The sequence below is a fragment of the Brienomyrus brachyistius genome, chromosome 23 (assembly GCF_023856365.1).
Source record: "Brienomyrus brachyistius isolate T26 chromosome 23, BBRACH_0.4, whole genome shotgun sequence".
Classification (NCBI taxonomy): domain Eukaryota; kingdom Metazoa; phylum Chordata; class Actinopteri; order Osteoglossiformes; family Mormyridae; genus Brienomyrus; species Brienomyrus brachyistius.
Window position 1 is genome coordinate 8,449,883 of NC_064555.1, and position 23,580 is coordinate 8,473,462.

General features: G+C 43.8%; 5 protein-coding genes across 16 annotated transcripts; 4 read left to right on the forward strand and 1 right to left on the reverse strand.

Moving 5' to 3' along the window:
• Window positions 1-177: 177 nt before the first annotated feature.
• Window positions 178-4,036, forward strand: LOC125718763 (serine/arginine-rich splicing factor 10-like). Of its 2 annotated transcripts, XM_048992808.1 has the most exons (6): window positions 178-336; window positions 1,108-1,212; window positions 2,220-2,323; window positions 2,439-2,610; window positions 2,790-2,846; window positions 2,952-4,036. In XM_048992808.1, exons 1-6 carry the CDS (start codon window positions 272-274, stop codon window positions 3,235-3,237), a joined length of 789 nt encoding a protein of 262 aa, XP_048848765.1. In that variant the 5' UTR covers window positions 178-271; the 3' UTR covers window positions 3,238-4,036. The 2 variants fall into 2 exon arrangements, with proteins under 2 accessions (XP_048848765.1, XP_048848766.1); XM_048992809.1 differs by lacking the exon at window positions 1,108-1,212 and having other exon boundaries at window positions 179-336; window positions 1,421-2,323.
• Window positions 4,037-4,466: 430 nt separating this feature from the next.
• LOC125718765 (akirin-2-like) lies at window positions 4,467-7,773 on the forward strand. The gene is made up of 5 exons (XM_048992812.1): window positions 4,467-4,528; window positions 4,642-4,830; window positions 6,506-6,637; window positions 6,991-7,062; window positions 7,442-7,773. The coding sequence occupies exons 1-5, from the start codon at window positions 4,471-4,473 to the stop codon at window positions 7,450-7,452; spliced, it is 462 nt and encodes a 153-aa protein (XP_048848769.1). The 5' UTR covers window positions 4,467-4,470; the 3' UTR covers window positions 7,453-7,773.
• On the reverse strand, window positions 7,774-10,056 carry LOC125718766 (c-Myc-binding protein-like). Its single transcript, XM_048992813.1, has 5 exons — window positions 9,903-10,056; window positions 9,051-9,123; window positions 8,914-8,962; window positions 8,382-8,511; window positions 7,774-7,983 (listed from the first exon to the last, which is right to left on the reverse strand). The coding sequence occupies exons 1-5, from the start codon at window positions 9,951-9,953 to the stop codon at window positions 7,942-7,944; spliced, it is 345 nt and encodes a 114-aa protein (XP_048848770.1). The 5' UTR covers window positions 9,954-10,056; the 3' UTR covers window positions 7,774-7,941.
• LOC125718762 (four and a half LIM domains protein 3-like) lies at window positions 9,840-16,105 on the forward strand. 2 transcript variants are annotated; one of them, XM_048992805.1, is made up of 6 exons: window positions 9,840-9,972; window positions 13,863-14,024; window positions 14,191-14,365; window positions 14,595-14,764; window positions 14,875-15,061; window positions 15,510-16,105. In XM_048992805.1, exons 1-6 carry the CDS (start codon window positions 9,922-9,924, stop codon window positions 15,659-15,661), a joined length of 897 nt encoding a protein of 298 aa, XP_048848762.1. In that variant the 5' UTR covers window positions 9,840-9,921; the 3' UTR covers window positions 15,662-16,105. The 2 variants fall into 2 exon arrangements, with proteins under 2 accessions (XP_048848762.1, XP_048848764.1); XM_048992807.1 differs by lacking the exon at window positions 9,840-9,972 and adding an exon at window positions 11,855-12,277.
• Window positions 16,106-16,111: 6 nt separating this feature from the next.
• stpg1 (sperm-tail PG-rich repeat containing 1) lies at window positions 16,112-23,016 on the forward strand. 10 transcript variants are annotated; one of them, XM_048992825.1, is made up of 10 exons: window positions 16,435-16,524; window positions 17,906-18,038; window positions 18,188-18,256; window positions 18,344-18,453; window positions 18,940-19,038; window positions 19,733-19,912; window positions 20,148-20,256; window positions 21,591-21,759; window positions 22,510-22,700; window positions 22,817-23,016. In XM_048992825.1, the coding sequence occupies exons 3-10, from the start codon at window positions 18,241-18,243 to the stop codon at window positions 22,888-22,890; spliced, it is 948 nt and encodes a 315-aa protein (XP_048848782.1). In that variant the 5' UTR covers window positions 16,435-16,524; window positions 17,906-18,038; window positions 18,188-18,240; the 3' UTR covers window positions 22,891-23,016. The 10 variants fall into 10 exon arrangements, with proteins under 10 accessions (XP_048848772.1, XP_048848782.1, XP_048848775.1 ...); XM_048992822.1 differs by having other exon boundaries at window positions 16,490-16,524; window positions 17,906-17,996; window positions 18,202-18,256; XM_048992815.1 differs by lacking the exon at window positions 17,906-18,038 and having other exon boundaries at window positions 16,112-16,524.
• The last annotated feature ends 564 nt before the right edge of the window (window positions 23,017-23,580 follow it).

Sequence of the window (23,580 nt, forward strand, 5' to 3'; positions counted from 1 at the left end):
TAATGAACAATCAAAATGTTTCTTTTATACTTATGATAATATGGGAAATTTCTTGACGGGTACTCTGCGATGGGATGGCGACCCGTCATTGAATAGGTTATGGAAATCGGGCAGCCACATACCGGCATAATTATAGCGGGGCGGACTTCGCCTTTAAGGAGAAGCCTTCTGCGCGTGCGCAGTATCCTTTCCACGTGGTATAAGGCTGAACGCTTCGCTTTTGGCGCTGCAGCTTTGAGTACGTCAACTTATAGAAGCAGAATTATTAAAAATGGCAAGGTATTTGCGTCCCCCAAATACTTCACTGTTCATCAGAAATATTTCTGATGAGTCGAGGTAAGTAGGCCTAATTGATAGAAAGCGTTTGAATTGAATATTTTTGCGTTTATTTTGGTTTAGAAAATGAAACGCGGGTTGGTTTGGGCCTTCGGGGTAAAAAATACACTTGGTTACGAGACCTAGATTTTCCTTGCAAAAATGTCCGTACAAATGCCAAACGATTGTATTTCTTTTATTGAATTTCACCAGTTCCTTCGTTTGCATACTTGAAAACATCTGATAAATTTAGTGGACGAGCCTCTTGGTTTCGTTTCAGCAAATGGCCACGTTTTCACTACCCCGGGCGTTGCGTGCGAAAGCCCTGGTTTTCCTTGGGGGGTCCTTCTGCACGGTAATATAAAAGCTTTACAAGCGGCCCCATTGGTTACATTTAAAATACAGTCTGGCGTAAGTATAGCATTCGCCAGATTTTGCTCCCTGTAACTTGGTCAGTGAAGTCGCCGGTTTATATACAGCCTTGCGTCGTAGCAAACAGCGCCGTCCCGTCACTGCAGGCCGCGATTTACTTTTGTTTTACTTTTGATTTGCTCGTCCATCGCGCGTAGAATGAGATCTGATAGTTTGAGTGCAGCCAGCTGTTGGGTTAACTTAAACCAGTAAACCCTGTATTTTTATCCGAAGCATTTGAACTTTCTGATTTGCTTGCTGCTGTAGTCTCTGCACTAATCACTGCAATTGTAATGTCGGGTATTTTAATTTTTGTTGGCTGAGTGAGGCAAACGAGGGATTGAATTTAATTATAAATGAAACTGTTTTGCGGTGCTTCAGGCCGGAGGATTTACGTCGCGAGTTTGGTCGTTACGGCCCCATAGTAGATGTCTACATTCCCGTTGACTTCTATACACGTCGAACAAGAGGATTTGCATACATTCAATATCCTTTCATCACACCTCCTTTTAATGAATGGTATTTCACATTTAACGGGGGGAGGGGTGTTTGACCCCCCATTACGTTGTAATTGAGGAATGGCAGTATCTGGGAGGATGGACAGGATGGCACATGCTTACAGAAAGTCCTTATATGGACAATGACATGCGGAGATGTGTTTTCCTCCTAACTTATTCTTCTGTTGTTGCCCTAGAATATATAAAGTCCTTGCCTGTGGAGGCCTCACAGTCAGACCTGAGTAGGGTAGAGTCCAGGAATTAAACCAAGCTGCACAGACCATAAGGAAATCAGGCCTCGAGAGTGAGATAGTGTTCAGCTTGAAGAGTCCAAACTGAAAAGGGGACCAAGTTGGGCGTCAAAGCATCAATATATCTGCAAAAGAGGGATTATGGGAAAGCACAAGCAGGAAATCCAAGTTCTTCTGGAATGCAGTTAAAGATCTTAAAGGTCAAGATGAAGGTCAGTCAAGCATGTTTAAGGTAACAAACCTGGTTTTTGTATCCTGCCAAAAGCATATAAGCACCATGCATTGCAGACTAAACTTGAACAATATGCTAAAGTTTTAGTTTCTCTGCTTGTGTTCTTCAAGTGGATGCAGTGATTTATTTCTCAGGCATGGTGGCTACAGCTGTCTGATGACATCAGTGGATCTTTAATCTCCAGAAGAACTCCTTTTTGCCTCTTGTCACATTAGTGGGAGGAGGATTTAGCGTAGTAAAGAGACCAGAATTATGATTGGAAGGTTGCCGGTTGAGTCCCGTGAGGACTTCAGTTCTTCTTAAAGTAAGCAAGCGTTCAGTGAATGAATGAATGACTGAATATGAGCCCAGTTACCTGATATGATGAACCCAAAAGTAAAGCCCCTTTCAAGCTACGATTCGCCGGTTCTGCCGGAGGTGTATGTGGTGGGGTGGGGGGGGGTCCTGGCCGTGTTGATGTGCATGTAGAGCCCTGAGCCACATGGCTAGTTTAAAAGCCTTGACAGGCAGCATGTTTGAAGATGTGCGGGATGCCGAAGATGCCCTTCACAACCTGGACAGGAAGTGGGTGTGCGGGCGACAGATCGAGATCCAGTTCGCCCAAGGAGACCGAAAGAGTAAGACTGAGATTCACCCGAGATTCTTGTCTATGGAGCAGCTGGAAGCTTCCGGTCTTTGCCGTGTGAGAGACGCTGAAGTGGCGTGTGTTGGTGTCGCCCTGTGTTCCTGCAGCACCCAGTCAGATGAAGGTGAAGGAGAGGCGGTCGCCCCGCAGCTTCTCCCGCTACGATGACTACGACCGGGATGGGCGGCGGAGACGCTCGCGCAGTCGCAGTTACGACAGACGCAGGTCCCGCAGCCCCTCGTATGAGCGGAGGCCGCGCCGGTCCGAGAGCCCTCGGGAGTAAGGAACCCTTGCCTCAATTTCCCCAGGGGTCGGGCTGGGGATGAAGGTTCTCTCTCATAGATGTGTTATGGATGCAGTGAGCATTGACTTGTTCTAATGTTCTATTAGCTTATCGTTGGACATTAAGGGCATCCCTGCTTGTTAGTAAGTGGTCTTGCTAACTGCTTCCCTCCCAGGTCCCGTGGTCGTCCGTATGGCAGGCCTCGACGGAGCAGGAGTCGCGACAACGATAGGTGAGTTCTCCTTTTTCTCCATTGCGTCACTGGTTTAAACTGGATTTGGGCTGTGGTTCAATAAACTGCATGTGTAATATGTTCTGTTCCTTTACTCCCCCTTAGACACAAAGGTCAGCGTCGGGACTCCAGGCCCCAACCTGACATGCCTTCCCACTCCAGGTCACAGTCGCCTCCCCGGCCCAAGCGGGAATCCAGGGGCCAGTCTCGCTCCGCGTCCAAATCTCCGAGCCCCCCCCTCGGCGAGTTTCCTCCACGTGCCACCTCTCAGGAGCCCCAGAAAGACGAGCAGCTGCATTCTCCGTCCCGCTCTCTCTCCCGCTCTGCGTCTCGGTCCCGCTCTCGATCGCGATCTCGCTCCTGGGCTGGACGCAAGTCTGGGGGGCACTAGGCCCCCCCCTGTCATCACCCCAGTGCTTCTCTGCATTCTTTGCTGCAGTACTAGATTCTGTCTGAGCTGGGACTGGTTTGGACTGAGTTGTTGGGTCGTGCTTTTTTTTTTTTTTTTTTTTTTTTAAATGAAAACACCCTGTTCACAGATCCGGCGCCTCTAATGTATGCACAAAACAGTGGAAGTTCCTGGTTTAGGTTTTTAGGAAAGTTGTTTTGTTATAGTTTGGACTTGGAATTTTACTTCAGTGTTGTAAAGGTGACTGATAGACTGCCCTGTCTAAGCTGACGCATCACGTTCTCTGAAGCTAAGTTGATGGGTTGTTTCTTCTGCCCGCAAGATTTTTGTACCCGAAAACCTAAATTGTACCGCAGTGCATCGTGGTTTTGAATCAAATTTTTCCTAGTTAATGGTCTTCCACTGTGTGACTGACTCTGCAGATGTGCCCTCCACTTCCCGCAAGTCGCTCAATAAAAACCAGTTTGCTGCACTAGTGAACTGGCTCGGGGTGATGGAAGACAGTTAACTTGTGGACGGTTTTGATGGAGTAACTTTTAAACTTGTTTTATGATGTCCTCTCCCTTTGTGTACCGTGCGATAGCTTATCCACGTAGTTGGGAATGAATTTCCGTTGAAGAGATGCTCATTTTCTGAATCTGTAATTCTGGCTTGCTGTAAATGCCCAAAAATTTCATAAATTTGAAACTTTGCATTGAAATACACATGTACAAAGTCTTTGTTACATTCGCTGTTATGTTGTTTTTTTCCCGATTAAAGTTTGAATGTGTGTGTGTGTAAATGTTTAATCTTAATACCAACTTTAACTTGACCCCGGGAGACGTAATATTTTAAGCTGTTTGCAAATAGCTTTAAACTGGCTTTGTGAGTTTGGAGAGCTAAGTTCGTGAAACTGAGTACACGCCTCAGGCGTAAATCGGCTTAGACTGAAGTGCCGTCCAGCAATGAACAGGTTTGTGTACACTATTGCCGTTTATGTACCTCGGACACACAATAGAGGCCCTTCTATCAGCGGGACTTTTATGTCCTCGAGGCATTGCCTTTCACCTTGTAATTAATCAAAATTTTGCCGATTGGCAGTTTTTGCCACGACTCTTCCTGGGTCCCGTGTGAAAAACCGTATGTCTTAAAATGAGTGCATCTATTTGAAGTATAATTCGCAGTGTTGTGCGATTCCGTATTAGTATTTCTGTTCGCCTAATAGACGCTTGCGCCATGCGCCGCCCTGTCCCCGGAACCGGCGATCGCTCCCAGCTGACGTATGACACATGTGGTCGGTACTGGGGTGGCACCAGCTCGGGTTGCCGTACAGGGTACCAGTATCAGGGCGGGACCGCGCTTTGCCCCGGCGCTTCTGTTTTCATGCCGGGTGATCTGTCCTCGCAGTGCTATCCGCCGGTTCAGGCATGGCGTGCGGCGCCACATTAAGGCGCTCCGTGAAGTGGGACGATCTGCACGCTCCGCAGTCCCCCAAGCGCCGGAGGTGCGACCCGCTGGCCGGTGCCGCCAGCTCCGTTGTCCGAAGGTGCACCTTCGGCCCGCCGCCTCCGGCTGGACAGCAGAGGCTGACTCCAGGTGAGAATGACCGACATTTCATTTAGTTATAGTGATATTTATTGATATTATTTACTGACCCCGGTTTTGTTATTGCTTTATGTAAAGCTGCCATGACCTGATAATACCCGATTCGTTACTAACGCTCCAAGATCCCCGTATTTGTTAAACATGTGACCTCATCTGTTAACTGATTTTTCTTATAACTCGATAAAAGCTACGTCAGCTAACCTGTATGGAGTCTTACTTTGCAGTTTTTAAAAATTAAGTAAACGATATATAATACGTCATTTTTCTAATTATGTCACAGGCAGCCAACGCAGGCTGGCTGGAAGGCTCGGTGTGTCAATGGAGAGATTGCGCGTTTAGGGTTATTTGCTAAATGTAACAGATTAAAGTACTTTTATGAACCGAAGGTAGACGATGGATTCTTATTACCCAACATAACTAGCTACCGGTGTCTCTTGAAATTAAATGGCAGGGCTGGGACACTTCACCTCTGCGTCTGGATTACGATACCATTTGCCCGCCTGTGGAGTTTAAATCGTTATCTTGGATTGAACATACTGCAATGCAGCTGGTCAGTGGTCCAGCTGCACGGTCTGGGTTGGGTCCATTCAAGATGCCTGTGCAGAATTCTCGTCGTGCATGTGGCAAGAGCGCTGTTTCTGACAGATTGGCTGTGGAGAGTATGCCATTGAGGGGGTCTCATTTATCGATTATTGGTTATTGATTGTGTAATCTGGAATTTGTGTGTGGATAGCAGGCATGTTGGCTATGGCAGAGTCTTTAGAATTGAGGTACAGGTCTCCCTGGAGGCTGCGTTATCATGCGTCAGTTCCAGGGCCCCAAAAGTGAGGGAGGGGGCTCCCTTGCGATTCTCTCTGCTACTAACCTCTGCTTTCTGCCCTAAGTGCCTCTGTTGATCACGCCAGTCTTCCTCAGCGCCTTGTCCTCGTGTTTCATACCTACAGAGCAGATCTTCCACAGCGTCGAGCAGATGTCCCTGTCCTGTCCTGCACAGCCAGTGTAGCGTCTCATCCATAGAATGCTAAGAACAGCCCAACATTTTAGTTTATACTGTGAAATACACTTTACAAGAAAAACTACAAAATTATGTACTAGTCCTGTACATTCCAGCAAGTTAATACTTTTCCTAATTAAAATTACCCAGCTTGTAATGTCTGTGAACATGAATAATGTCATTAATGTAACCAAAGAGAAATATGGGACGTGAGACAGACAATAAGAGATTTGCATTCGCATTTCATAAGCGCTTGTAAAACTGCACATTGCACAAACAATTCATACTGCTCTGAAACAGAAATATAATGTTGCCTTTCAGCAGTTAACCAGAAGTGGTCAGTAAGGGGAGAGGAAAGCTTGTTATTCGAAGCCTTTCTGGTGAAACAGAAAGTCAAATTGAAAATAAACGCCACACAAAACAAGGTAATGCGGGTAATCCGAGCGGAACAGCCCTGACTTCTTATGGGTGAAATGCGGCCCCCTTTCTTGGACCCTTCTTCCTGTCTCCCCAGTACCTCTCTGCCTTTCTTGGCTGCTGATCATTGTTCATTATTCACTCTCCTTGATACGGACCCTTTAATTATGGGCCTGGTCTTGTGAGGAAATGAATGTTGTCCACGTGCCTGTTGCTTTTTTTAATTGTAATTTTTCATTCATTTTTTATTCACAGGTGTCTGTGACACGAGCGACCCCCCCGCCTTCACCTTGCGTCAGGTGGGCAACCTGTGTGAACAGCTGGCCAACGAGCACGAGCTGAGGGTCCGTGAGGAATACGAGGAAATCCTAAATACCAAGCTCTCAGGTATGTGGGACAGGCTGGCATCTGGAGGCTGGGGCAGAGAGGAGTGCCCTCTGTTGGTGGGTGGGGGTAAGCGACGTCAACCACTAAGTCAGGGGTAGGGATCCTGTTCCATGGAGGGCCGGTGTGGGTGCGGGTATTTCGGATGACCTCTCAATCAGCCAATAATAAATCAGTAGTTCTCAACTCCAGTCCTGGGGACCGACAGTTATTGGCTGATTGAGAGGCCATCCCAAATACCCGCACCCACACCGGCCCTCCATGGAGCAGGTTCTCCACCCCTGCACTAAGCATTAGTACATACTTCTGGTTAACTGCTCAAAGGCATTTAATGCGACATTATATTTTTGTTTCAGAGCAGTATGAATCGTTTGTGAAATTCACGCAAGACCTAATCATACAGCGATATGGAAGCCGGCCAGCCAGTTGTGAGTATTAACTGTATGGCTTGGGGGAACCTGGACTTTTCCATACCTCTTTGATGAAGGATACTGGTGGGAACAGAACCAAGGGAGGCACAAGGCACCATGGCTGATCATGAGCACCGCACAAGCCCTGCTGTTCCGGAGATGATCTGACCCAGCCATCTGACTATAATTATTTGGCCCTTGTCAAGGTCACTCAGATCTTTACCCCTGCCCATTTATTTTGCATTAAATGTCGACTACAAATTACAAATGTTAGCTTTGCGATTTAACCATTAGTGCCCAGCACAGGATTGAAACTGGCAGTTGTCAGCTCACTGACACAGATATAATCCACTGTAGAGCAGATGGTGCCATAAAAATCCTGTTCTCTCTTTTTCAGATGTTTCTTAAAGGCTCGATAATCCAACGGGTACCAGCGTCTCCTTCCAGAATGTGCCTGCTGCTCTCATTCCTATTGGTTATTGTTGTCTGATTTGACACTGTACTGATTCACATTTCTATCTGCATCTCTTTGCTGGGAAACTCCCCTCCATGCTCATACTGAAACAGCTGCTTTTGCTACTGTTTTGCGAGCCAAATGTGAAAATAATATATCCATCGCTTCCTCTGAAATGTCACTTTAAAATGTGTTACCTGCTTGTATAGTTCAAGGCTTTCTGCATGAAACATGTATTCCACAAGTAACTGTAATAAAACTAATGGTAGAATGGCTGATGCAAAGGTATTTATTTCTCTCAATATCAGTTGTAGATCAGCAGCAGAAAAAAGAGAGAGATCCTTTAAGCGACTCCTGCTAACTGAAATATGAATCATATTCCATTCACCGTGTTTTCAGTCCGGAGTTACCAGTACCAGCATGTCCACATCGACCAGAGTGTTTCAGCCTCTACTGTCCTCTGGAGCCAGTTCATACTGTAGGAGCTGGGAATGAGGAAAATGAGATTAATATTATGTACGCATGCATGCATGAGTGTGTGTGTGTGTGTGTGTGTGTGTGGGTTTACATAGATCACATTTGGGAACTAAAATTTCCCCAAAGTCGAGTAAAACCTGAAACTTCTACATTTTGGGACATTTTTCAGGTCCCCATTTGGATAACTTCAATTTTATAAAAATCTGAGAATGCAAAATGTAAAAATGCCAAAAAGTCTAGCATTTTGTTTGGTTACTTTTGAGAAAGGTTAGGGCTGGGTGGGGTTTAAGAGGGTCCTGATTCGAATAGGGTTTTTCCCATAGAAATGAATGGAAGGTCCCCGTTTAAACAGCAATGCCAATGTATGTGCGCGTGTGCGCACAAGTTTATAAGTGGATGTGCTCACCCTGTTTCTCAGATCTTTGTTTTCCTCCAGGAGATGCTGGTGCTTCCGCTGTAGCTCCATGAGCTCCAAGCTCAGTGTCTGTGATTCGGGACTCGCAACGCGGGACATGTCCAGGCGCTGACGCACGAAGCTGGCGCTCATTAAGACTCTTAACATGTATATCGATGCAAACATGCCGACATATGTAGCCTATACTAAATTCAAGTGGATGCAAAGGGATCGTCAAACTGTCCGTACACGGACAACATGTCTGTGGCAAAACGTTTTAACTTCAGGGCGAATACGTACTGTGTAGCCTACTTTTTAAAATACGATGTCCGTGGTGAAATTTGCATTTTGATCACAATATCCGTCAGAATTCACTATGTTGTTGACCACTGGCAACGCTATTGATTTTATTGGTAGTATTTGGCATCTAAACGCACTTAAAGGAATTAAATACCATTTGATTTCAAAATGTAAAGTGATTTCACGTCTCGCATTTCGCTGAATAATGAGAATATAGAAAACAAAAAACGTCTGCAAGGGATACTGCAAAGCATCATGCGGTTTGTCCTCGTCCTGACACAAAGCGACCAGCACTGCAGATGAGAAGTAGCATCTTATCGGATCGCTCAGTGGCCAAAAACAATTCCGATAACCCATGTCATTCTTTTTCAGGGTACATACCATTAGTCAGGGAGTCAAGGACATTGTTCTTTTCTAAATACCTCCGAAACTGCTCTCGTTTTGATTCTGAAACCTGAAACAGGGTTGATTTTATATAGATCGTACATTATGTAAGGCTAAATCGTAATTGCTATTCGATGTATTGAAAAAAAAATGGCAAGCACTAGATAAACAGATGACGTCACAGAATCGCACACAGGTGTCACCGGGCAGAACTCAAGCCGAAAAAGGGGGTGACTGCGGATAAGACCGGGTGGCGGCACCACTAGCAAACTTTTTAAAAATCCGCGTGATCGACTCTTGTTATTGGAAATGGTGAAAAAAATGAAGAAAATTTCCTTCCGGATTGAAACCAAATATAATGCCCGTACACGGATTCCGTTTGTCTAGTGCAAAATGACTTATACCTCGTGGGACCTAAATCAATCTATCATCCTGGTCAGTAACCTAGATACCTCGCTACTCATATCACCAGCGTTGCCAACTTTGGGCAGCTGGTTGGCGTCAGACGTTCAATTCCAAACATGTCTGCGCATACATTTACATGGATGTAAAAGTTTCATTAGCTTGTACATAGTCTGTAGGGTTTGCAAACTGTCCCGACACCTTTGATGTATCTAATTTTGGGTTTATAATGGAATAATATAAATTTGAGGCAACTGATTTCTTGCGTGAGTCTGAAAGCATCAGATGCATGAGTTGGCAACCCTGTATCACATTGCTAAAAATACATTATAGTACACGTCACCAGCTTTATCAATTAAGCAATTTTCTTTCAGAATATCGAAGTCACTAAAACAGTAGGATTTAATATTCGTTTCGGAGCCAGCTAAGGAAAGCGGTTCGGCTTACTCGGTGTAGCGCCATTGGGATGCAACAGGTCCTGTACGAACAGGGAAACATGCGCGCCTCCAATATACAGGTAGTTTAAAACGTAGATAAATGCGCGACGCTTGCAGGAAAATGCCGAGTGGTGCCCCGTCATCCAGCAGACTGCAATGTTTAATTTGCATAGGCCGTGAATGTAAAGTTAATTTTGCTAATTTTTTTCAGGTGTACGATTGTTAGAAATCCATCTCGTGAATGTGCTAAGTCGATTTTAAATGCTTTTGGAGGTCCTTATGTTCGATAAGAGCGGTTATAAATATTGTCATTCGAAACAATATACGTAGAATTGCCGACTTTGGTCACTTGCCTGGCATGAGATCGGTTCGAGACAAGTCTACACTCCCATTTACATGTAATAGTTTCATAATCTTGTAAATAGTCTGTGGGGTTTGCAAACTGCCCCAGCGTTTTTGATTTACTTAATTGTAGGATTATAATGGAATAATATAGATTTGCCGTAAGATTTCTTGCGGCAGCGTGAGTGTCAGGCCAGATGCATGAGAACTGGTAACCATGTCTACGTATAAGAAACGAAAAATTACCGATTAATAATACAAACCTGGAAAACCTTGGTTACGAAGCACCCTTTACCTGCATAGGATTATAGGTCTGTAAAGGCATAAGTTAATCGTTTTAACAGTCATGTATGAGCCATAAGCGTTAAAAAGGTGTGAGTAACCAAAATTTCCTATTATGAGGCAAACATACCTTTAAAAAATATAGCGGTCATCAGATACAACTAAATGGACAGGAAGTGAGATGACATTTATCCTTCAGCTCGAAGCAGTATCATTCCCGCTATTCCAGCAGGACGATCCGAGAATCGGGAAAGATTTGAATAGCTGTGACTGGTAGATATTGGCTGTATGCCGACCTTGTTACCGTGTGATGCTCTGGATGAGTAAATTGTTCATAGAAATTTCTAAATGATACACTGAAAATAACTTTTTATATGGTAAATCTATTATTGTAAGATGTGATGGCCTTTGGTTGCTCTTTATGCTTGCAAATTTCATAGTAGAAATTCATCTCGGCTGTAGTACGTTTTTACTGGACCAGCCCAGTCAGCAAAAGATACTAAGAAATTCTCCCAATTGAAAGTAACACCTTCCTACTGGTCTCCGAGCTAAAACCCAGATTTATTGACACCCTGCCGTCCAGTTGAAGTTATATATATATATATATATATATCAGGGCTCTTCAAATCTGGCCCTCGATTCCAAATCCAGGCCCTTTTTTCAGTTCTCCCTGGTAGTTAGTGTAATAATTATTGATTCTGATTGGCCAGAGGCTTCACACCTGGCTCACCAGTAAAGGGAGGCTGGAAAACCAGCAGCTAACGCTCGGACCCTGAGGACCGTAATTTGATTAGTCCTGGTATACATTGTAATAGTTCCATATATTATGCAACTTTGTAATGACTGTGTATGTGAGTAGTAATTTATACATTTAAAATAATCAAAGTACTTTTTTATTTTTTGTACTTTACTGCAACACAGACACTGCCTTCGTTACAATAACATACACACGAAACACATGCATCTATTTTCTTGACAACTCATATCCTTAAAAGGAGTCGTAGAAATAATATGTCTCTATGCGAGTCCCTTGCCTTAAATGTGCTTCTTGCGAAGTTCTGTAAAAAAAATCAATGTGAAAAAGATTTGCGTGGTTACCAGTCATGTAAAATTTAAAGAAACATTTCCTGTCACACCTTTTGCGGGTTTCAGACGGATATAATTCACACGCAGAATACCTGACATTCTATCAATTGTTATTTCACTGTTTGCCAAGTCCCTAAATGTAGTCGGACACCATTCCACAGCATTAAATATCTAGAAAGGTATAAAGTGCCTTTGTACACGAAGTTCTACGTTTGGCTTTGAAAAAGATTAGCAACGTGCCCAAATTTTGTTTGTTTGGTTGTTTTCTTATTTATTTGATGAAGCTTAACGACCGCTGTTCTTTAATAGGCCTCATTAGCACGTCAGACCGTGGGGGAAATGATGTTGTTAGTCTACATAATTTCTGGTAACGAGAGCGTTTCTATAGCAGTAGCATTTCGTCAATACAAATGATTTTATGATGAATCTAACATACTAACAGGAGTGGAGGCACGTGAATTTCCCTGTAGTACCATGACCTGAGGCGTGGGACGGAGGTGTGGCGGACGAGTCACTGTCTCACTGTAGGTTTTGGTGGCGTTAAAGAAACTTGTCTGTGCGTTGATCCGATCATAAAAAGCTCTGGAAAGACTGAGCGCGGTGCGTGAGCGCAGACTGAGGCGCTTCTCCGAACTAACACCCTTACTGCAGAACGACAAACTGAGGCTTCATTGCGTAAGTTCATATTTACTTTCCATGTGCTGCCATTATATAATACTATACTTACTATATAATTATATATAATACTACTACTACTACTACTACTACTACTACTACTAATAATAATAATAATAATAATAAAATATTGTTATTATTATTATTATAGTTGTTACTTTAACGATGGAAGTTACATGCAGGATTACGATAATAATATTACAGACAGAATTCAGAATAATTCGTGATCCACTTGGTTGATGAAATGAATAGCGTAGGTCTTTTTTTTGTTTGTTTTCAGTATTGATGTTACCTACAAACACTGTTTGCCTGCAGGCCCGTAGCCAGCTGTGAGGTCACCGAGGGCCGGACTAATTGTTTAAGAGCTAAAAATAAAATTTGACGCTAAATATTGACCTCAATAATGAATTATGCTAACTAACGTCTCGCATAGCTAATTATTATTTTATTATTATTTTTTTAAAAAAAGAAGAAAGCTTATGAAGGGGGCAGTATCAAAAATGTGATTGCGGAAACCCACCCTCGGGTTCCGGGAACTCACTATTCTTCCAACCCTGGCTACAACCTTGCTTGTATGTCTGTCTTCAAGTTAGGTGGCTGCATATTCTTCCTTAAATATTTAAATTAGACTTAGCAGAATTGTTGCTGAAATTTTGCCACTTCTTTAAGTCAGTTATTATGCTTTTGTTGTGGGGGGAAAAAAAACTCCCTCTTACTTTTTTCACCACATTTCATGTATTTGCTTGATGTTGTTATGGTACGAACACTGCTAGATCGATTAGCTCAGACTGGTGCTTTAACAGCAGGACATAAGACTGGCTTTCTCTACATTAACGTACAACCAGGCCCAGCCTCTGTTCATTACCGGGTAGAGTGACTTTCGAGACTTGGCTTGACACAACCATGTGTTCTGTTCTCAGTTTGTAGAGTGAAGAAGGATAGATCAAATCCCAGTAAATATGCTTCATTTGGGGGGATTTTTAAGCTCAAGGTAGATGTGAGAGTCCGGAGGAGGAACTTCATAGGACTCTTGGCCTGAGCTTCTGGCAAATCTTTCTGTGAACCTGTTTTAGACAATGTTTTTTTTTTTTTGTTTGTATTTGTTATCGCATTGTTTTCTTATGTCCTGTGCCACTGATATCTTTTCATGTTCAAATTTTGAAAGGGTTGGGTGTGTGACGGTTAGTCACAGAAATCCACCCCCCTATGCTCTTTCCGAACGAATGTCAGAAGAGTGAAACCCTAATGTGTCTTCATTCCTTCTCTAACGTAAATGATGTGTTCATTCATTCGCTGACCTGCACGATGATGTGTTCAGTCACTCACTGACTTGTGTGATGAGGTACTCATTCATTCACTGAACAAACTGACAGGGCATTCCTCACCACCTATTCCTCCACTGCCCTCCCCCTCCCCCCCCCCACCCCCACACACACACTCTCTCAACATTACTCTCTAATTCAGACAAAGCTAAATAGTAAATTTTAAACCCTGCAGTATACCTGCTGACAGGCCTTAGCTGTCTACCAGTCCGTTTGGAGTCCACTGCTGATCTCCCCTCCTTTTGTCTGGCTGGCTTTCACAGGACAACATGAGTAAGGCCTTCGACTGCGTCGGCTGCAGAACCTCTCTGTACGGCCGCAGGTTCATCCGTGTGAAGGAGCAGCCACACTGTGTTCCCTGCTATGACGAGCTGTGCGCTAAGACCTGTGCGGGTTGTGGGCAGCTGATTGGGCACAATTCCACGGTGTGTATCTTTTTGGGGGAGGGCTTTACTCATAGGCTCGCGCCAGTTTTACTTTACATTCCCTGAGCATTGGTTACATCAGGATATAAACATCATCCTGTTCAGGGAAAAAACATCGTCTGTGAGGATTCTCATCTTTTCTTTCCATTCACCCTCCTGTATCTAGGAGCTTTTCTTTGAGGACAAGCACTACCATGATTGCTGCCTCAGCTGTTTCCACTGCCGCCGGTCCCTAGCTGACCAGGCTTTCAGCAGCCAGGAGGGGGCGCTGCTGTGTAAAGACTGCCACTGCAGGGAGTTTGCCGCACAGTGTCACGCCTGCAATATGCCGATTTTACCAGGTAAAAAAAAACACTTCTGCTACTTTGCATACATTTGCATCACTTACTACCTTAAAGATACTTGACTTTTTCTTCTGGTCTGACAATGGAGGCAGGCATTTCTTGCCAGCTTCTAGATTCTTTCGCTGCCCCTTATTGGCCTCATCTCATTAGTGTCTAACCTGCATGGGGACCATCACTGTGAATTATCATTGCTCCACAGTAAGATCCCCTCATCTCCACTTTTTAGGATCACGGAGGCTGGAGCTCGACGGAGTCACATGGCACGATGACTGCTTTATCTGCCAAAGCTGTGAGAAGCCTATTGGCTCCCAAGGATACTTCCCACACAAAGGCCAGTACTTCTGTGTGGCATGTCATGAGAACAAGATGTCACCCCGGTGTGGGCACTGTAAGCAGGTGAGACGGTCTACATGGCAGTGATCAGTGTATAGGCATAGACAGGGTTGGCCATGGAGCAAATACCAGTATGACAATACCCCTGCCCTAAGCACTGCATTTCCTGGTAGGCACTCCCAGAGGGTGGCGTGATCTACCAGGGCGTCTTCTGGCACAGGAAGTGCTTGCTCTGCGCTTCCTGTCGTGCCCCGCTGGCTGACCAGAGCTTCACCTCACATCAGGACAAACCGTGCTGCCTGATCTGCTACAACAGGCTGTACGCCAATAAGTGTGAGGCGTGTGGGGAGCCCATTACAGGCAGGTGTCCGTCACGGAAATGCACGTGAAGGTAGCCCGAGGTACAGGCAGTGGCCAGGTTAAGAACGTCTGACTTGCGGACAGCTCGTACTTATGAATGGACTGTCGTAAGGCCTATTATGTTAAACGGAGTTAAATACAGTGACTCGTAATAATGAACGCGCGCACTGCATTGTGATGCTCCTGAAAACATTGCGCGCCTCCAGTGGTTTATCAGCTCAAGGTGCAGTGCAGTACAGTATGCAGTTACTTTTTATTGCAATATAATTATTAAGTACCGTATTATTTTTCCGACTTGCCTACAAATTTTACTTAGAGACAGACTTAGGGAACAGAACTCATTCGTAACTTGGCTGTACTACATTTACACTGAAGGGCGTCATATTGCCTGCATCCTGGAGGTCTGTTGTTTACTGCTGAGCACTGAGGGTGTGTCACTCTTGTGCAGGTCAGGAGGAGGTGAAGTACATCACTTTCGGGGAGCGTCAGTGGCACCGGGCCTGTTTTACCTGCTCACTCTGCACTGCGTCACTGGTGGGCGTCGGCTTCTACTCCTCCAACGATCGTATCCTCTGTCGTGACTGCAATAGGACCCAGTAAGCTGCGAAGGCTCCGCCCCCTGAGCCGTTTCGGCACCAGTCGGATCTGATCTGAAGCTGTCTAACAAACCGATCTATTCACTGCAACAGTCTCACTACCCGCAGTTCGGCTGCACCCAGCCAAATGTTACCTCGGAGCGCAACCTCTGGCACGTGCTGAGATGTCGTTCAGCCTCAAAGTCGTCGATCAATAGTGCTAAACCTTCCTGCACATAAGCAACGAGAAGGGACTTCAGGTCGTGTTGATTCATTCATCGTTTTACTTTCACTCTGTGTTAACAGTATATACCTGCATCTCTAAAGTTCTTATGTTTTCTCAGTAATAGATGAATGATCTATGGCCTGTTTTTTCTTTGTTTAGAATTATTTGTCAGGTTTTTCATTATTTTCATACTAGTGACTCAGTCACTCTACGCCTAAGACTGTGCATATTTTCGAAATAAAAATTTTCATCTTCTGTTTGGCATTCATATTTTCAAGTTGAACTTTCGAAATAGACACAAGGCCACCCAAAATGAACTCCCTCCTACAGTAACCCTATTATTACCATTCATAAATAATTGTGGAAATTTACTCAGAAAAATTCTGTACGGCGACCTTACGTATAGTGTACATATTTTCTGGCTTTCAGAAGCAAAATACCCACACGCACGCACACACAAATCTATACATACCACTTTATAATTTTCTAAATTAGCATCTGAGTAAGAAACAGTATGTTTTCACCTGCAGAAATCTTTATTTCCTTAAGAAAAGGGGCTTGGTTAAGTGATTTGTTCTTGCCATTGTGCAAACGGTTTCCCGGCTGTTATAGCAACGTACGCAAACAGTCCATTGGCACTGTGTGGAAAGTGCATTACATTGGTGAGAACATTGGCTTCTCTGTTTATTTTTATATAAATGCTCAAATATAATAGTACATAGCACTAGCTTTAAAAAGCCTCTATTTCCTAATAGTTGCTTAAAATTTTATTCGCATTTATTTATCGGACAGAGTAATTATTGCATGTACGGCAAAGCACACTAAACGCAAAATGTCAGCGGAAATAAAAGAATATATCCGCTAAGTCGTGTGTTTCTCTCAGCATCGTGTATGTGACACTAATGAGGAAATGGCACGGGTGTATACAAGTTACGTTTTTGCGTGCAGGAATTTACAGACGGTTCAACGCTCGCCATCGAGACATCGCCCATGTCATTCAGAAAGAGATGGAAATAGTGATTATTTTCAAGGAATCGGTCGTTTTAAATTCGTTTACTGAAAGCTTAATACTTTCCGGGGGCGTTTATTATCCTGTTTCTGCTGGAGTACATAAGTGGGCCGATGTCTATATGCAGTATACAGTATATAGGCTGATCTGTACGTTTCAGCGTTGTATGATCGCTGGCGTTGCTCTTTAACACCTACCCTGTGTGTTTTATATGTACAAAACAAAGACAATTGTCAACGATTTATGTGACGGAGAAGTTATGTAGGCTATGTTACAGTTACTATTTAGATTGCCTATTTGTATTTGTGATGTCATCGTAATTGCATTATTTGCTTTGAAATGTAATAACTTTAAACATGCAGTTAATATCGTATGTTTTACACGTTTTAAAATGTTGGTTATTTTTAAGAGGCTGTTTTAATATTAAAATGATCTTGGGGTCGCCAACTCTTACGCATCAGTGTGACACTCGTGCTTTCAGATTCTAACGCTCATGCAAGAAATCGTTCGGCAAACCTGTATTATTCCATTATAAACAGAAAATTAGCTACATCAAAAGCGCTGGGGTAGTTCGCAAACCCTACAGACGATTTACAATATAATGATACTATTACATACATGTATAGCCTATGTATGCGCAGCCTTCTCTGGAATTGAAAATCTGGCGGCCCTGTAAATTATCTGCTTTTTACAGAACATTATATATGATCCACCTAAACATCTGCACAGTTTATAACACAACTCATTTACCGTAACAAAACAAAAGTTTACCTACATAAATCTTTTAGCAGAAATAAGTGCGCTAGCTATTATTATTATTATTGTTGTTAGAGAAATATACATTATTATTATTGTCATTTTGTTAGTTACCATACTTGAAAACAACGCCCTGCAGCAGCCTTATCTTAATTTAGCAATTCTGAATTCGCATAGCAGTTCTGAAGAAACTGTCGCTTGAATATTTCCATCCCATATATGGTGATAAATAATGCTAAATGTCATTTGCATCTCCTGTTTGTGTACCTCAATATAAGAGACTGCGAGGGGAATTCCACTTTCGAAGTTGGCTGTGTCCGACTGAGAGGCTGACACCTCGATGTCAGGACCGGACTTCCCTTGCAGCAAGTAAAAGATCGTTACAGCTGTCCGTGTTGTTTTCAGAGACTGGTTGGTTTTCAGCGTATGTTTAGGGGAAAATACCCAACAATTGTTATTATTATTATTGTTTTAGTTATACAATTAAAATTCTACCTGTGTTTTGCGTATGACTGGTTAAATGGAGATGATGGAAGATAACTGTGTAGCGTTTAATTCAGGCCGTTCCCTGCAGAGATATCCAGGAAGATACTATACAAAAGAAAAACCTCAGATGGACGCGAATGGCAGTGAGTGTGCCTCTTATTCATGTTGTCTGACGAAAATGCTGTTTTAGGGAATGTTTTAATAAAAAATAATATACGGGTATTTCCTAGGCCTTGGACCGGCTTCAATCCCTACTAGATACCAGATTGTGGTGAAAAGTAACACAGACAAGAAAGGTTTCTCCTCAGGGACCAAGAGGTTCATTTCTAAGGATGTCCAGGTGAAAACGAGACCATCAAAAACCCAACCAATTAGCATACTTTTCTAAAGAGGTGATTAGTTGTCAATAGACAAAAGGACGCTTCAAAAACCATTTGTTGTATTTTCTGACCCCGCTAGATGGCGCTGTTCATAAAAGGGCTCAAATCATGCTCCATAGCAAACCAGGAGCACTAATTAGCTCATGAGGCCACCTGCTGGTCATCACTAGTTGTCAGTGTGTCGCTGTAGAACTGCAAGCCTTTCTTCCAAGTGTCTAAACGGAAAACGGAAATCTTTCGCTGAATATATTTGTTTGCCTATTTTGGAAGGCTCCCCTAAATCACATTCTGTATGAGTACTGTGAAAATGACTACAAAGTTTTCATAAATCCATTACCAGTGACAGAAACAAATGATATTAGCCTAACATCATGCACAAACACAGCTATGGTGGTAATTCAGGTACCAGCATGTCAGTGATCGGATCTCTGATGTCCGTCCTGCAGAGTGACACTCCAGGACCAGGCTCCTACATTTCCCAGCAGTCTGCAGACCTCATCAGCCCCTCATTCTCCACGAAGGGCACCGGCGGTTTCGCATCGCAGGTCATCTTCTGAGCCTCCGTGCAGCCAAGACTCCGTCAGTAGAGTTCGTCAGTAGAGGATCAGAAGACCAAATTAATTGTAGCTGATACAGCTACAGGAATTAGCATTGTCAAAAACCTTGATGTTATTAGGGCTGGTCAATTAATTGAATTTCAATTTTAGTTACAATTTTACCATCCAATTATCAAAACAACTGCGAGATAAGACAATTATTGTGCTCCATTTCATCTCGCAGTGATGCTCCCCCTTTGTCTTGCGTTATACACCCAACACACCCCTTTGCAGCCCATTTTTATTTGGTTCTCAGTTCAATTATATCTGGATTTCAAGGAAATGCACTGTTAAAAAGATAAGGTGGTTTAAAGATTAAATAAATGCATGATACATAACTACATTTCTTTCGAAAAGCAAGAATAGATAGTTCTCCTTCTTTAAAGGCTATCATCGTAAGCAGTAGTGCTTAAGCAAGGTGGAGAATGTAGTATTATAGATCAGAGGTGGAGAGCTCAGGTCCAGAAAGTAAAAATATAGGTTTTGTTTCATCCAACCAGCTGAGTACTGTGTGACTGTGGCTCTTACTCAGCTGGTTGATTGAAGCAAAACCTTGGTCTGGATTTGTACTTTCGTACCAGAACTTTCCATCTCTGACGCAGATGCATGTGTGCCATGTAAGAAGATTGCTGTCCACCTCTAGGCCGCCCGTATGCCTCGTCCCCCCCGCCGTTGCACCCCCGGGCCCAGTGTCTACAACCTTCAGGCTTCCCTGCTGTCCAAGTTCAGCTCCGCCAAGGGCTGCACCAGAGTCTTCTGTATGCCCATAGCCGTGAAGGTGGAAGTCCCGCAGAATCAGACGCCTGCTCCCAACCAGTACCATGTGTGTAGCTCAAAGCCTGTGAAGAACTGGCTACTTCTACACCGCTGATCAGATTGTGGCAGTTTTATAATGAGTTTCCATGGATCTCTTTGTGACTGAAGTTTAGTGTATGTTCCCGAGATTTAGCAACTTTTGTTCTTCACGGCTCCAGCATCGTTGCTTGGATTCTAGCATCTGCTAATATTGGTTAATTTCTATGAATGAACATTTCAATGTTGTCTATTGAGAGTTTTAGGTTTCTTTTAATGGGGTTGAGAGGAACAGCACTGTATCCGCCCGGTCTTCATTTGTATCGAAGACCAGCAGAAGCGGCCTGCACCACGCTGTAGAAGGTCCATCTCCATGTAAGATACTTCAGCACACTGTGTCACACGGTCTGGCATGGACACTTCTTCTGAGCTTCTGCCATCAGTCTGGGAGTCATGTGACTGGTGTGTGAAGGCTGTACAGCTGTGGAAAAAATTAAGAGACCTCTCCCTATTTTTTAAGAATCTGCTAATCCTGGTTTAAGCCTATTTCCGCTGGCACAGACCACAGTACACAAGAATACGGTGAAGCAGGAGATACTGGGAACGACCGGAAACCAGCCAGATTTAGCAGAAGTGACTTTCTAGCGCCAGAGATATCCATTACCTTATCCAGCAGTGCCTCCTGAATTGGTTGATGACATTAAGTGACCTTCAAATGGAATGGGAAACATTAAGTGGTGTGAAGTGCAGGGCTGAAGTTCCATAAAGCAAGGATGAAGCCCTTTATATCAATGAGAAACAGAGAAGAGTCACGTTGGAGTTTACAAAAATAAGTATATTTCACACAGCTTACCCATAAATTTAGAAATGCGTGAAACCTTTTTCTTTCCAGAGCTGTATAAGGCCCACATGGCCTAGTTATGTGGCAAACATGTACAAAAGCAGACTAGTGCTGTCTGCACACTATATGAAGGCTTCGCGTGTGTCATGTAAATCGGGGGGGGGGGGGGGGGGGGTCTGCCACAGTGATTTGCCAAGTTCTATCTCTATCCCTATTAACCGCTCTGGCAGTAGCCCCGCACTTATAAGCAATGCAATGAAACTTGTAGTGCAGCAATTTTTAATTGTATATATTTTTTTATCTAGTATCTTTATAATTGGACCTTATAGCTGTCTGTAGTTAGACTGCAGAACAATTGGCTTTAGAAAAAACACGCTATTTGTACCGTATTTCAACCAGATATTCCCCTAGTATTTACCTTTCGTTAGGTAACTGCAGTGCCTCCTAGTGGTCAGGCAGCATGATATGAAATAATTTCAAAGTTTTGTTATATTGTTAATTTGTAAAATATACATTTAATATTTGTGCATAGTGAGCAGGCTGGAAATAAGCGTAATGGGGCCTGCATATGACCCCGCGGACCGCCAGTGGTCCATCCCTAATGTAAACAATGCAGAAGCACCATATAACGATATGTGCAGTAAAAGAAGTGACTAGTTTTGAAATGCATGGTTTTCCAGCCATTATCTACATGCTTCCTGGCTTTTGTAGCCGGAATCTGCCTGCTGGAGTTTTCTGAATCCACAAATTATTATGTTCTATCAGAATTAATTTGAATAAGTCATGTGACTGCTGTGAATGTGTGTGGTTGGATAGGCTGTTTTGAAAAGTGTATCTGAAGAGGCTTTGTGGTTTTCTCCTGTCTAAGGTCATTATGCTGTAAATGATGCCCTAACCAAGACGCCCCCTAAGGTGCCCGTCTCCTGCTTTAAGTCTGGATCCAGCCGTATTCAGCCCCCAGTGATCAGCCAAGCCCCAGGGCCGGGAACCTATAAACCAAACCAGCCCCCTGAGCCCATTAAGAGGACCATTTTCCCGTGAGTCGTCCCCTGTGGCTTGTATTTATCAGGGCCTGACAGCCATGGGAGATACTGACCAGCTCCCTCACAGCTGCACAAAACAGCATGAATTTGCCTGGGGGACTGAATGCATGATCACTGATTCACTGTGCACTGGCCCAGTGTCTGTGGGGCATAATCGAGGAAGTTGTCCCAGGCCCAGCCCAGAGGGGTGGGGGCAGCGGGGGTTCATGCCCAGGAGAGCAGAGATCTTCATGCGGGGGCCCTGTTGAATTTGTTTTATACCGTGCCCAGGAATTATGCAAACCGGCCCTGACTGTGCGCCCCATTTATTAAAACTCATAAATATCATGAACATATATGCATCCTTTCTGAAAAGGGATATTTTTGCAGTTCCTTTGTGCGGTAACATGCCATTTTGCCCGATTCAATTCACCCTTATTCACAGTTTGACCTAACCCCAATCGATATTTCACTATTATTGCATAATATTCACAGATGTCCCATTTGAATTATACATTATCTTGTGGTCGCTGCACAGTACAGAAAACAACAGAGGACAGAGGTGGAATTGCCACGGCAACTACCGATGATAATGGGCAATTTTCCAGAACCATTCTAGGTTATTCTTTGAATTAGCACCACCTGCCATTTTGCAGAGTGAATGTGACCATCTGGTTCTGTGGTAATTCTAGTTTATGATAGATTTAAACTGTAACTCAAAATGTTTAGATAAAAAAAATTCTGTCCCATTAACATACAACCTAGGAAGAAGCACTACTTGGTATTGGCTGCCTCGGCTGTGCCCATGCCAAAGACCCCTCCCCTCCCAGGGCCTGGCCAGTACAACATTGTGGACTACAAAGGCCCACACAGAAAGTGCATGTCTAGTGCAGTGTTCATGTCAGGGACAAGTCGATGGATCGGAGAAACAGGCAGAGATGGACTTCCTGGGCCAGGTAGGGCCAAGTTGATAAATCTAACACTACTGCTATTGACAGGCAATAACTGGAACCTCTAAGTGGTGAGTACTGATTTCAGTTAAAGACTCTGTGAAATTCCCATCTTTTTGTAGGTCTCTACGATCCCCGGATACCTGCAAAGCAGTCGTTTCTGTACAACATCTCCAAGAGATGGATCCCTGCATGAAGATCAGTCTCTCCTTCTATATGTTTGCGTGTGACTTACGGTGGAGAAGACGAGATGTACGTGTGACATCCAATAAACTGGTTACAGTGAAGAGACAAGTTCAGTGCTTATAATTAGATTTCTAAATAAACTAATTCATTTCCCAACTAGCCAGCTACCAGATAATCAGAATTGTTACTTAACCCAAAGTCCTCCCATCCACTAGAGGGAAGTAACTCTTACTTTTATCCCTTTCTGGAATAGCTGTGGGTAGCACAGATTAGCAATGCTCTGTGTCATGTCTCTAGGGTTGTGGGGTTTGAATCCCACCTCCCGTCTGTATGACATTCTCTCCATGTTCACATTGGTTTTGTCCAGGTACTGTGGTTTCCTCCCACAGTCCAAAAGCATGTAGTTAGGCTAACTGACGTCTCTAAATTATCCATAGTGAGCGTGCGCCTCATGATATGCTGGCATTCTGTCCAGGGTATACCTCAGACACCATAGTGCCCAATGCTGCCTGGAATCACCTCCAGGCCCCTCGCTGCAATCCTGACAAGGTTAAGTGGTTAGATGATGGATGGAGTAGCAGTGTCCTGCTTTCGGGAGGCTCCTGGGCACTTTTGCAGCTACCAAGGGGATCAGTGCTCTGCTGAGTATTAGAATTTCCTTTTAAACCACAGGAGCTCAGCATTTCTATTATGTATTACT

Excerpts from the sequence above, each read along its gene's own strand:
- LOC125718763 (XM_048992808.1), top strand. The coding sequence starts at position 272 with ATGGCAAGGTATTTGCGTCCCCCAAATACTTCACTGTTCATCAGAAAT. Across the intron at positions 2,324-2,438 it reads CGCCCAAGGAGACCGAAAGA|CACCCAGTCAGATGAAGGTG; the intron begins GTAAGACTGAGA and ends GTGTTCCTGCAG. Across the intron at positions 2,611-2,789 it reads CGGTCCGAGAGCCCTCGGGA|GTCCCGTGGTCGTCCGTATG; the intron begins GTAAGGAACCCT and ends CTTCCCTCCCAG.
- LOC125718765 (XM_048992812.1), top strand. The coding sequence starts at position 4,471 with ATGCGCCGCCCTGTCCCCGGAACCGGCGATCGCTCCCAGCTGACGTAT. Across the intron at positions 4,529-4,641 it reads GCTGACGTATGACACATGTG|TGCTATCCGCCGGTTCAGGC; the intron begins GTCGGTACTGGG and ends CTGTCCTCGCAG. Across the intron at positions 6,638-6,990 it reads CCTAAATACCAAGCTCTCAG|AGCAGTATGAATCGTTTGTG; the intron begins GTATGTGGGACA and ends TTTTTGTTTCAG.
- LOC125718762 (XM_048992805.1), top strand. The coding sequence starts at position 9,922 with ATGCAACAGGTCCTGTACGAACAGGGAAACATGCGCGCCTCCAATATA. Across the intron at positions 14,366-14,594 it reads CAATATGCCGATTTTACCAG|GATCACGGAGGCTGGAGCTC; the intron begins GTAAAAAAAAAC and ends TCCACTTTTTAG. Across the intron at positions 15,062-15,509 it reads GTGTGGGGAGCCCATTACAG|GTCAGGAGGAGGTGAAGTAC; the intron begins GCAGGTGTCCGT and ends ACTCTTGTGCAG.
- LOC125718766 (XM_048992813.1), bottom strand. The coding sequence starts at position 9,953 with ATGTTTCCCTGTTCGTACAGGACCTGTTGCATCCCAATGGCGCTACAC. Across the intron at positions 8,512-8,913 it reads AAACCGCATGATGCTTTGCA|CTTCGTGCGTCAGCGCCTGG; the intron begins GTATCCCTTGCA and ends AATGAGCGCCAG. Across the intron at positions 7,984-8,381 it reads ACAAAGATCTGAGAAACAGG|CTCCTACAGTATGAACTGGC; the intron begins GTGAGCACATCC and ends CCTCATTCCCAG.
- stpg1 (XM_048992815.1), top strand. The coding sequence starts at position 16,377 with ATGTTTTCACCTGCAGAAATCTTTATTTCCTTAAGAAAAGGGGCTTGG. Across the intron at positions 18,454-18,939 it reads TCATTTCTAAGGATGTCCAG|AGTGACACTCCAGGACCAGG; the intron begins GTGAAAACGAGA and ends TCCGTCCTGCAG. Across the intron at positions 19,913-20,147 it reads CTGCTCCCAACCAGTACCAT|GTTTCTTTTAATGGGGTTGA; the intron begins GTGTGTAGCTCA and ends TGAGAGTTTTAG.